This window comes from Polyodon spathula, chromosome 39 (assembly GCF_017654505.1).
Source record: "Polyodon spathula isolate WHYD16114869_AA chromosome 39, ASM1765450v1, whole genome shotgun sequence".
NCBI classification, from domain to species: Eukaryota; Metazoa; Chordata; class Actinopteri; order Acipenseriformes; family Polyodontidae; genus Polyodon; species Polyodon spathula.
The window spans coordinates 653653-666258 of record NC_054572.1 but is presented as its reverse complement, the minus strand read 5'-3'; the positions used below and the strand labels follow the sequence as shown (position 1 = coordinate 666258).

General features: G+C 43.2%; 1 protein-coding gene across 1 annotated transcript in view; it reads left to right on the top strand.

The window, feature by feature from the left end:
- Window positions 1-12606, top strand: part of LOC121304630 (plasma membrane calcium-transporting ATPase 1-like) — a 46458-nt gene that overhangs the window by 19507 nt on the left and 14345 nt on the right. The window contains exons 3-11 of the mRNA XM_041235868.1: window positions 263-858; window positions 5639-5836; window positions 6487-6744; window positions 7038-7163; window positions 7261-7386; window positions 9264-9299; window positions 11070-11231; window positions 11594-11808; window positions 12214-12456. Of these exons, the coding sequence (XP_041091802.1) occupies window positions 663-858; window positions 5639-5836; window positions 6487-6744; window positions 7038-7163; window positions 7261-7386; window positions 9264-9299; window positions 11070-11231; window positions 11594-11808; window positions 12214-12456 (1560 nt within the window). The 5' untranslated portion in view covers window positions 263-662. The remainder of the gene's footprint in view (window positions 1-262; window positions 859-5638; window positions 5837-6486; window positions 6745-7037; window positions 7164-7260; window positions 7387-9263; window positions 9300-11069; window positions 11232-11593; window positions 11809-12213; window positions 12457-12606) is intronic.

Here is a 12606-nt window from a genome sequence, read left to right as displayed (position 1 = left end):
TTTATAGCACACCATTTAGAAATGTGTTGTTTTTTTTTTAATGTTCTGCATAACACAAGCTTTTTCCACATGAGTAATACGTTCTTTTTGCAATCTTTTGGAGTTGTTTTTCATTTGTGGAGATGTTGTAGAAATTGATTATTTTGCAAGAAGCATTCGTTTAGCAAAATAAGGTTTAAGTCAAACGTTTAGATCTTGTGCAGTTGAATTCAGTAAACCCCGAGCCTCTGAACAAACTGACGCTTTTCTCTTCTTATTGCAGTTGCCTGTATCCAGAGAAGTCCCGCCCCTTTGAGAAGATGCCTACCTGTCACTGCTCGGGGCGACAGACGCTGTGGTAACATGCTCTTCTTGGTTACACCTCTGGGGAAGCCTGACTCAGCTGATGTTTGTGTCTGTATCCGTAAGGGAAAAATTTCAACAAATTCCCAGAATTCCTTATCAAGGGAGGGACTAGGCGTACTTCCTGTCTCTGAAGTTTTGAACTTTTTGGGGGAGGAGGAGGTGGAGTAAGAAGAAAGAAATTAAGTTTGTATCATCGTAAAAACAAAAGTGTTTATTTGAACATTCTGAATACTATTATATCGTCCTTTTAAAAAACGGGTTTAAAAAATCAAAACAAAAAAAAAGCAGAAGACAGTCCCAACATTCAACCAATAAGAATGGCGAACAACATGGTGGACCACCCCCCTGGGAACTCTGTTGCTGAGGGTAACCACGAAGGCGAGTTTGGTTGCTCGGTTGCTGACCTGCGTGGTTTGATGGAACTGCGGACCGGCGAGGCAGTCGCCAATATCAAGGACAGATTTGATGACGTACAGGGCATCTGCCGCAGGCTGAAAACCTCGCCCATTGAAGGTGAGAGTCTACGCACACACAGGGTGGGGAGGGGTCAGTTTTGTCATGTGTTTCTACTGGTATCCCAAATGTATTTGTCAGATGCTTCTTTAAAGGCAAGAAAAGAGGGAAGACGGCAGATCTGAATGCACCTAATCTGTTGGATCGAGTGTTTTTATCTTGTCTATTATAAGAAATCCCCTCCAGACAGGACAGGTCACGCATATGCACTGATGATGTTTTTGTTCTTCTTCTTTGCAGAACCATCATGCTTAACAAATACTTGTGTCAGTTGCCTGTAGGAAAATAAATAAATAAAGAAAGAAAGAAATTAAGAAAAATTAAGAAATTGGCAGGCTTCCCTGCATTCATGTGATGAGATCTAAACGTTCTCCCTGATGAACCGCAAATCAGAAATGATGCATAAAGGCCACAGAACAACTTTTGGAAGCAACTACTTGTTGATGGCAGTGTTTTCACATGCAAGTAAATGAGTTGCAGCATGATTTAAGGTGGTGTTTTTTTCTGGTGAAGCATTCCATTCCAGTTGCATGAACGTCTCTATTGGTCACGCTTGGCACAATACATTTGCCCTTGTACAGTGAGCTGCAGTTGGCTGAGTTATCGAGGAAGGGGGGGGGGGGGGGGGGGGAGCAGGAACTAACTAGGCTTTAGTGTAGGGTACTGTAGTTCTGCTGTCCTGTAGTCCGGTAGGAGCTAACATTGCCTGCCTTCTCCCAGCACGTCTGTCCTTGGTTTAAGCTTTGGTGTCTTCTGCAAATAAGCTCAGCTATAAAACTACTGATCGGAGCAATAAAATAGAAAACCAAAGTTCACGGCTCTCCATAATCCCACATTACCATTAACCCCAAGGAGAGTCACTAAACAGTCATGTAAAATATCATGCGCTCTGTTATGGCTCAGAAGAGGAAGGGCACAGGAGTCGTCTCAATTTACTATACACAATATTATAAATCTGAGGACCCTTAAAACACATTTCTAAAGGATATAGCAACTATTTTATATATTAAAAAATAAATGCTTTTTAAAAATGCTACATTTAGTTGCTGTGGTTCTGTTATTTGATTTATTTTTTTTAAACGGAAAACGGTGCAGAATAATCTCATGGTGATATAGAAAAATGTGTCTGAAGCGCTCGGAAGAGTCTTCCAACAGTTCAGGCAACGAGCTGGTCCGAGTTACAAGCCTCTGCTTGCTGATATCTACAGGGTAGGACCCATTGCAGTTCATACTGCCTTTTTATTTGCGTTGGGTGCAGTACACACCATATTTAAGGGGCAATGCTTGCATGGCAGCACTATGAAACCCTGTGCAACTGTAGCAACCAAACGCATACAAGTATAACACCTAGTTCTCACTGATCTGTGGGGTGCAGCACAGTGCAGTTCAGTGCAGTTGACTGTGTGTAGGGTTGGAAGAGCGTGGCCCTGGTATAGCTGAGATGGCAGGTTAATCCCTTAAGATGATTGAGGCAGAGGCACTGGGGCTTAAAGCCGAGTAATTGGTTTGAATTTGCTGCAGAACAGTCACTGTAGAGCTGGGGCTGGGGATTATGGGTGCCCTTATAAAAGTTTCCCACAGTAAAAGCATAGGGAGTGTAATAAAGCATAGTGGTAAAGCACAACAAAGAATAGCAAGGTATGATAAAGCATATTAATAAATATGGCAAACCAGGGTAAATGCATAGTACAACCATGGGAAAACTGGAGAAATAGCATGCTTAAATACAGTGGTAAACTTTTGTAAGGGTGGTAAATGTAGGATAACAATGAGAGATAACATTGTGTGTGTGTCACAGGATTGCACAATTCTCTCTTATCCACAGTTGCAATAAAAAAAAACAAAAAAAACAAAACAAATGTAAATAAACCCTACAGGGTTATACTCTAGTAGCACTTAAGCCATTTCAAATAAAAATAAAAAATCAATCTCACTGAGCCTTCATGATTTTGTTGTTTGGAAACACCTGGGCACAATGTTTGGTCTGCTAAAGCTATAGCATGAGAAAGCTGCTGTTCTGAATAAAATGCTGGCGCTGTGCTTTAGAGCTGTTCTCTTCTCATACTGTGTTCTTCTCAATCAATAAGCAATGTGCTCGTGTGTGGAGGTGCTGTTGTGGCTCCTCTCGCTGAAAGGCTGGAGTTGTTTTGTTTAGAGGAGTGGTGTGTGAGGAGAGGAGGGTGGCCTTTTCTCAGCCCGCATGGTAGCGGCAGTGATGTACGGCTGGCTAGCTGACCAAGGGAAATACAGAGACTTGGCTGCGCTCCAGCGGGGGCCGCTGTGGCAGTTAGGACAGAGAGCATGATGGGAAGAGGGATTCCTCCATCGGTGGGTGTGTCTTTTAAGGTGGACTTTTTTTTTTTTTTTTTTTTTTTATAGGTAGCTCCTAGCTGGTGTTGATTACAACAACAAAAAATCAGCCCATGTTAAATGTGTTTTATTAGATTAGTCAGAGCCTACTAATTTCCAGGATTGACAGCTTGCACCTTAATAGTGAGCACTAGCCCACTCATTCTGTCTCCAGCACCGTCAGAACTGTGCCGTTTGTATTCGATTGTTCCTCTTTTTTTTATAAGGAGTATATAAAAGTCTGTTTAGACGCTGTCAAAGCGAATAAGGCTGTGCTTTTAATATAACAATTAACTGCGACTCTCCAGTTTGTCAAATAGGATTGCAGCAGATTAAAGTCATCCCACCAGCAGCTGCCAAACAGAGAGGGGTTCTCGGATTAGCCCCTTGAGTGCCGCGGCGTTGTGAGCCCAGTCTTTCCATCCCTGGCTTGGATCTTTAATTTGAGCAGCTTTATCGGTTAAGTGTAGAATGAACAGCTTTTTAGGAAACAGACCAGGGCAATGAGTTATCAGATAGTTAGAAGACCAGCACTCACTTTGCATCTTTTAAAAACAAAAAAAAACTCTGCTTGTAGTGAGTGCTGGTTTTCATCTTTGTAACATGTAATGCATCTCTTTCACCAAAGCACCCAGTGAATGTGTTGCACTGAGATTCCAAGTGTCCAAGTCTGGGGTTGAGCAAACCCTTGTAATAATTAACTGAACTGTTACAAAAGGGAGAACTTTGTTTTTACCCAGGAGGTGGATATTTGCCACTCCATGCTGGGTGGGTATTGGGCCACAGGCTATTGAGAACTTTTTAGGTATTTATTCAAACAACGAGGTCATGCAGGACTGATCAGACCCCACCCTTCTGAGCTTCTAACATCTGAGCATACCCCAGGCAGAGGTGGTATGTAATTCTGATGAGCGCATTTCCAGTCGCATTACAAAGTCTCAGTGACTTTTGAGCACAGCCGACCTTGTTTGTGTCTGAGAGACTAACAATGCTAATGCCAATGCACTTTGCCACTCAGCCCCTCCACGATGTCATGGTATCAGTGATCAGAGAGAGCCTGCTGTGTACTTTATTAAACTCCAGCGCCACAGCAACCATGCTGTTGACAAGTCTGGAAGAGAAACTGAGGTGTGGGGGTTGCTGTTTTGCTTCTAAAAGCTAGAATCTCCTTGAATTGTCCCCACGCTTTGCTTGTGTGGCAGTATGTTCGACCAGATGGCTTTCATGTGCCTATTGATTTATATCCGCTGTTCTACAGGTTTTGCACCCCTGTAAGCCTCACCTGCTTTTCAACTTCATTGATCATGCATTGTCTGTTTTAGTTGAACAGCCACTTCTAGCATTTTGACGTTTTAATACAAGCAGACGAACAACCTCGTCAGAATTTCGAAAATGACATCAAATAGACATTTCCGTCACCCTGGACTAGGTGACGTTATAAATAAACTGATGGGTGGAAAATTTAAAATAGTTTTAAACTCTGTGGCTGAGGTGACTAAAGTAGGGTCTGTTGACCAAAAACTGCCTCGCTATTGCTGAGTGGTCAATAATGGCCTCTGATTTCACCCCCCAATAAACCAAAACAGCAGACCAGCCACGTAAGAGATTAAAATATCAGTTTACAGGGGCTGATGATGGGCAATAAAACACAAAGCCAAAAGCACTTCCAGTGGATATTTTGTATAATATTGAACTGTGAAGCCCTGCCTAAGCGCTGCACAGATGGGGTAAAATCTGCAACAGTTTTTTTTTTTTTTTTTTTTTTTTTTTTTTTTTCTGTAGAGCCTACGATGTGCCGTGCTTCTGATAAACAAACAAAACCTGCAAATACGCAGAGAAAAAAAAAAAAAAAAAAAAAAAAAAACTGCAGAAAGCTTTGTAAGAAACTGAATTTCAAATGAATGTATGCTTACAGTCTGACTGCAGTGCTATGGCAAGCGTGTTGGGGGTTTGGGGACGTCGGGGTCATTGGAGGTCATGTCTATTTGTGACAGATTAGCATGTGTGGCTGGCATAGCCACCTGTCGGGGTGACTTCACATAGGGGTCAGGTTGGGGTTGGATCTGGTTTTGTTTGTTTCTTTGTTCTCCAAAAAAGAATCCTAGAACATATTAAATAAAGAAGCAAGATGAGTCGAATAGGAAAAAAAACAAACTACAATGTTATTACTTGGTATCCTTCCATAGAGCTGCACTGTATCAGATGGATGTAGGAGGTTTTAAATGGCGTTTGCATCTCCTATTATCGCTCCTAAAACCACTTCAGCAAATGCAAACTGAAAGATGGGTTGAGTGAGGAAATAATACATAGAAAAAGTGTGCTTTGTGGGGGGGAATAAATACAGGATGTAATAGAAAATGTAGTTTCCTTTCTTAATGACTGTGGACCCTCGATTCAGACTTGACCTTAATGGAATTGTGTCCTTCCACAGGCCTCTCCGGTAACCCTGTGGACCTGGAGAAGAGGCACCTGGAGTTTGGCCAGAACTTCATCCCTCCGAAGAAAGCCAAGACATTCCTGCAGTTAGTGTGGGAGGCACTGCAGGATGTGACCCTCATCATCCTGGAAGTGGCAGCCATCATCTCTCTGGGGCTGTCCTTCTACCACCCTCCAGGGGGGAACAGTGAGCGTGAGTGCCTCAGTGGAGTCTCGCTGATTTTTAACTCCCTTTTTAAAGCTCATGAAAAGGCAGCTTTCAGGGCAACTTTTCTTGCAACTTATGAAGCAACTTGTTGGCAAGGGCATTGCTAAGCAACTGTCACCATGTGGATCGTTCACTGTGCCATATCCGAACAATAGGATTGTTGCTTTAGATGTCCCCAGCAACTAGTTGCATGAAAAGTTGGCACAATTTTTTTATTTATTTATTTTTTATGTTGCATGATAGTTGTCCAAGGTGTCGCATTGCAGCAGTACTAAGAAGTTTATTTCTCAATAATTTATTAATATAATCACCAGTCAGTATAAAGTCTCCACTAGGACCTAGCGGAAACGCTAATCAACTGAGGCAGTGTTGGTGCACAATGCATTATGGGCACTCTCCAGCTAAGAGGAGAAAGCAGATCTCCATAGTAAAGAGCTGTTATTGCTGTATGCCCCAGCTACAGAAACTATCCCTTCCACTTTTGAAACCAAAGTTATGCCATTGCCTAGTGTTACTATTATAAATTGTTATTGGGCCTCCATGTAAGGCTTTTAGATTCACTGATGCCTCATTAACCGTTTGAGATGTTTGAGAAAGGTTGGACCACCGTTGAGTGTTGTGCCTTTGTTCCTCAGAATGTGGTCAGGTAAGCGGGGGAGTGGAGGACGAGGGCGAGGCCCAGGCTGGCTGGATCGAGGGGGCCGCTATTCTCTTCTCTGTCGTTATCGTAGTCCTGGTAACGGCCTTTAACGACTGGAGCAAAGAGAAGCAGTTCAGGGGGCTGCAGAGCCGCATCGAGCAGGAGCAGAAATTCACCGTCATCCGCAAGGGCCAGGTCATCCAGATTCCTGTGGCTGAGATTGTGGTGGGGGACATCGCCCAGATCAAATACGGTAGGTATCGAACAAGAGTTTGAGTGTGTGTGTGTGAGCATGAAGGGGGTGATGAGCATCTTTCTAACTGTGTTTGGACCAGTACTTCCTAGTCCAAAAAATGACTTTCTCTACTGAAATATTAACACCAACAGCGGGGACCTATTAATTTTTTTAAATTGTATTTACGAGTTGTTATCAAACTAAACATATGGGTATAGCGGGGTGCAGGGTATAGCACAGGCAATGAGGGGATTTATAAGGGCATGACCAGTCTATAACTCTTCTCCTCCCCCTTCCCCTCCCCTCTCCAGGTGATCTATTGCCAGCAGATGGAGTTCTCATTCAGTGCAACGACCTGAAGATTGATGAGAGCTCCCTGACCGGCGAGTCGGATCACGTCAAGAAGTCAGTCGAAAATGACCCCATGCTGCTGTCCGGTGAGAATGCCCGCTTGCTTTAAGACTTTTCTTTTTCAGTGCTTCATCCCTTACAATCCTGGGCTCTAACTTGTGCGTGGGTGTCTCTCTCTCGCAGGGACCCACGTGATGGAGGGCTCCGGTCGCATGGTGGTGACAGCAGTCGGCTTGAACTCTCAGACTGGCATCATCTTCACCCTGCTCGGGGCTGGAGGGGATGAGGAGGAGAAGAAGTTGAAGAAAGGTAATGGGCAAACCCCAGAATATTGATCTATTGATCAATCTATATAAGGAATTCTGTATGTGATGCAGTGTCCTCTAAGGTCCTTTCAACTGTGGGATGCAGAACGACACTGCCAATATACAGCTGGCTTAACAAAATAAATTAAAAAGTGAAATGAGAAGGCTGCACACAGTTCTTACAGGTCTTAGAGAGCCTGAGAGATAAGTCTGACAAGTACTTATTAATGACGTGCATGTTTGCAGGATTCGTTTGTCTCCTTGGTAGACTGATTCTTTGAGGAAAGCCTATTGAAGAGCCCACATTGCTAGTATTTCAGGATTTGGAAAGGGCAGAGACCACTATCCAAACATGGCTCACAATTACAATGTTGTGTTTTTTTTCTTTTTAAAAGCCCCTACAACTCCCAGAATATGACTACAACTCCCAGAATACACCACCTCCTGGTCAACACAAGCATACCATTGCATTGTGGGTTCTGTAGTCCGATTCACACACATACTTCTGCACTCCCTTTACAGGCACTGCTGCATCTCTCACCATGGCCTACACACTGAGCACATTTCCACATTCTTCCAGAAGCCGTTTAAAATATTGTTTTGTGGTAGATCTGTCTTGTAGACTTGAAAATTAGCAACCTCACCGAGGCCCCAAAGAACAGAACACACGTTTCAATTCACTGACCATTTTAATTGTAAATCATTTCTAATTTTGCAGGCAATCTTCTTGTAAACAAAATGGTATGTGAGATTTTAGTTTTCTGTCAAGAACGATCTCCACAAATGAAGCCTCTTGATTTGGCTAGTAGGAGCTTAATGGATTATAGTTAGTTTCTCAAGATTGGTCAGTTAGATATTCCAGACTCATTTTTGTATTTCTTCTTTTTTTTTTTAATCATCCTTCTTAATAAGCATTTACTAATTCTTTTATTTCAGTTTATTTGTTTGATTTATATTTTTTGCATTTCATTCCCAGACTCCAGCACTCAATAAACATCTCTTCCCCACCCTTCTTTCTCATTCCAGTGTTTTTTACTGTCATGAAGTAGTCTTCCACATTCCCACACGTCTCTGCCTGTGGCTGTAAAGGGTTTGGTAAAGTCTAAGGGAACGTTCTCTCAGCTTACCGAAGGCCTTCAAGCCTTACTGAATATTGAATTCAAGTATTTATAGGAACAACGCAACCCTGACCTTTGTCATATAAACCGATGCATGTAACTTGTTGGCAAATCACTCAAAAGTGTGGTGGTTTGTCCATCTTGCATGGATTTTTCTTTTGCCCAGCCCTATCTAGCAGGCTCACCTTGTGAATGTGGGGACGTTGTAAAGATCTCGGTTCAGTGAACCCTTTTAGCTGGAGGGAAGTTGTCGTTTTATGTAATACGTGCAAGGAATGTGGAGCGGTGTTTATTTAGATCGAATGAATATGTAAATGCTACTCCACGTACACCACTTTGTTACATAAAAAAAAACGGTTCCCAAAATGATCTTCCCAGTTAAAAAGCGAACTGGATTGGACCTGGAGTGTCATTTCAAATGGGAAAGGCCAGGAAAGACAGGCTATAGAGCTGCCGTCCTGAAAAAACTTCCAGTAATTAGCCTTCAGGTGGCATATCTTCCATTAAAAACTCCAAAGTTATATTTGGGGCTTGTTAGGACATGCTTTAACCTCCAAATTTCTTGACCCCCACTCCCCCTTACCAAGATGGCGGAGGGGCATTTGGTTCGCAATGTGTTTAGTATTGTACAAAGCCCCGGCCTTTTCCAACAGAATACGACACTTGCAGTCTGTTATTTCATGCTCATGGCAAGTAGTTCTTTTTATTTATTTTTTTAAAATCATGTGATCAGCGCTCCACCCTCTTTCTCTGTTTTAAACAGGCAAAAAACAAGGATCTGCAGAAAATCGCAACAAAGGTAACCCTCCCCTCCTCCCCTCCCATCCAGAAGCACAGTTTTGGAGTCACGTCTTTCTTTCTCCTTCTTTCTCTCACTCACTCTATCGCTCTTCTGCAATGCTGCAGGAGATACTTGCCCAGCTTTCTTGTAAAAGGGTGCAACTTGTATCTGTAATAAAGAAATGAAACCATTGTTTCAAAAGGCTTGTACACATGGCTCTTGTGTTTTTGGATGCTTTACAAAGCTGACTGAGAATTTTACAGTCTGCAACTCGATCATCCAAAAAGATCTGGATTAAGTTTTCAGTGAAAACCCTTTGTTTCTGGACAAGGGGATGTTCACAATGTACTGTTTAAAACGGAGCAATAAACTGGCCAAAATGGAAACAAGCTTTCTGAACTGTAGGGAAAATATGTAATTAAGAAGCTAGAAGAGACAAAAAATCTCTGCTGTGCTCTGCTTATTCAGTAATAATTCTGTATGCGTTGCTAATTAGGCTTTAATTAGGAGCTTGTTCAAGTTGTTTACAGATCTCCAAGGCATTGCGTGCATTAGGCTGAGTGCTACTAAGTGAGAAAGCCACTCAATTTTTAATGGCAGGTGTGCTCTGTGTGACCTCAGAGTGTTTACCGTATTGTAAAAGCTAAGTTCCTCCTCCCTGTTCCTATGGAGCTGTCATCCCCCAAGGATCGAGCAGCTGTGGTGGCTCAAAGATAATATCTTTAATAGATTTTGCTGCGTCACCCACCCCACCCATCCTGTACCGACACTTCAGAAATAACATGTAGCCCCGTCCCTTGTGGAAAAGGGAGCAACTGCTTCTGGTGGAACACAAGTTTGTACTGTTTTCTTTCCGGAAAATGTTCCAGCTAATTCACTGATAATGTTTCCATAACTTAAACACTCAATTATGAAACACAACAGCTCAGTCTTATTTTTCAATGACAGCCAAAGGGCCCTTTTTAAAAGCAGGGTAATAAGAGTTGCACCCTTCCTGTTCCGTGGGCTGTGAATCTCCATTCTGGTTGTGATTTTCAGTGTGGTCTCTTCTTTCAGGGTGTGCTGAGGAGCTCATCACGTTTGTTTATCACCTCTCTGTATCACTCCCTCCTCACGCTTTTTTCTTTCTTTTCGGCAGTTTCAGCTTGCTTTGTCTTCCAGCCTGTGACGCGCTCGCCCTTCCTTTCCGTGCGTGCGTTTGTCCGTGCGTCCGTCAGTCAGTCCGTCAGTCCGTGTGTCGCTGTTTGTCAGTCTCGTCACTCTCTCTTTGATCGGTTCTGTGTTGAAGCAAGCAAACTGCATAGAAACTGCTGGACTTGCCTGTGTTTTCTGTTGCATGAAAGCGGTCAATGGAGAACATAGGTAAGCAAGGAGAGAGCTTTCTCAATGGGGAAAGTTGTCATGGTTACAACGTCACTCCAGAGTTTGGCATTCCAGTCAGGCCTTAAAGAACCAATGACAGTCCAATTCTTAATCATCAAGTGGCTAAAAAAAAAAACACATTTTATACATTGCTGCAACACACAGTACCCTGTCTAAAGCGACCACTGTATGCAGGTGTTGGTGTAACAGGTTGAGTGCCCATTAGCAATTGGGAATTTTGTGGGAAAACGCTTACACAGCATAGCATAGCTCCTGCCATAGAATACATCTGGCTGTAGCCAGTGTAGTTATCCCTTTCTTTTCATTAGCACTAAATGGACATACTTTTCTCTCTCTCCCTCTTCCCCTCCCCAATCATTTCTCTCTCTCTCTCTCCCTTTCTCCCACTTCCCCCTCTCCGTGCAGCGAAAGCCCAGGATGGAGTGGCCTTGGAGATACAGCCTCTGAAAAGCGAGGAAGGAGTGGAGTGTGAGGAGAAGGAGGTGAAGAAAGTTAACGTCACCAAGAAGGAAAAATCGGTGCTTCAGGGCAAGCTTACCAGACTAGCAGTACAGATCGGCAAAGCAGGTGAAAACTGCTTTTATTTTTATTCAAATATTTTGAGAAAATTCTCTTGAGAGCTCAACTCATTTTCACGTGTTCATAGAAATATTACTGTCCACTTTTTCTTTTTTTTTTTGGATCATACACCACTGTCCTAAAGTATGTCAAATTAATTTCACTGAGAAGCTAACGTTTTAAGGGGAGAAATTGTTTTAGAAAATCTTGCATACTGGTCAGGTTTGGAAGTTTGAGCTGGTGTTTCAGTAAGTCATGACTACAAATTGAGTGCTGTTGAAGAAAGAGCTGTCAAAAGAGTGGAATCGTTTTGCAGGCTGCTGCACATCCCTAGCCGCAGCTGAATCTTGACCCCGTGTGTCTCTCTCTAGGCCTGATCATGTCGGCTGTGACTGTGATCATCCTGATCCTGTATTTTGTCATCGACACCTTTGGGGTTCGTGGATATGTGTGGACGAAGGAATGCACCCCAATCTACATCCAGTTCTTCGTGAAGTTCTTCATCATCGGAGTCACCGTGCTTGTGGTGGCCGTTCCTGAGGGGCTGCCCTTGGCTGTCACCATCTCACTTGCATACTCTGTCAAGGTAATGCACCACAGCAAAAGTACTACTGCCAAATCAGGCATGCCTTCAGCTGTGCAACAATGCAAATGGCCCTGAACTGTTCTTTTTTTGCAGTTGCCTGCTGGTATAAGCTAACACAGAAGAGGTAGGGTGTGGGAAAACGCGTACAGTTGCTTAGTTGGACACATTTGCACGCTGTACTGCTTAGTTGAGTGCAGCTCTGTTTATAACAAAGAGGTGGTCTTATATGGATGTTTTTAATGCCTGATAATTTCAAGCACATTGAGTATTTAATTTTAAATCCTTTTGCCGACCTTGAAATTCAAGCAAGCAAAGGTAATGCACAGAGAACTAGCACAAAAAAGGAATTGGTGAAACGCCTCTAAAAAGTAATATCTATTCCCACCTTACTGTTCACTGCTGTAGAAAATGATGAAGGACAACAATCTGGTGCGTCACCTGGACGCTTGCGAGACCATGGGCAACGCCACGGCAATCTGCTCCGACAAGACGGGCACGCTGACCATGAACCGCATGACGGTGGTGGAGGCCTACATCGGGGACACCCACTTCCCGCAGGTGCCAGACCCGGAAGCACTGCAACCCGAAACGCTGGAGCTCTTGGTAAATGGGATCGCCGTCAACTCCGCCTACACTACAAAGATACTGGTGAGTGTGTGTGGTTTCACCCACGCCCCCTCATATACCAACACCTTCAAAATGCACAGTATGCCAACACTTTCAAATGACTTGCCGGAGTACGGCTCTATATACCAACCCCTACAAGTGTTTGGATTCCAATATACAGAGAACTTCACT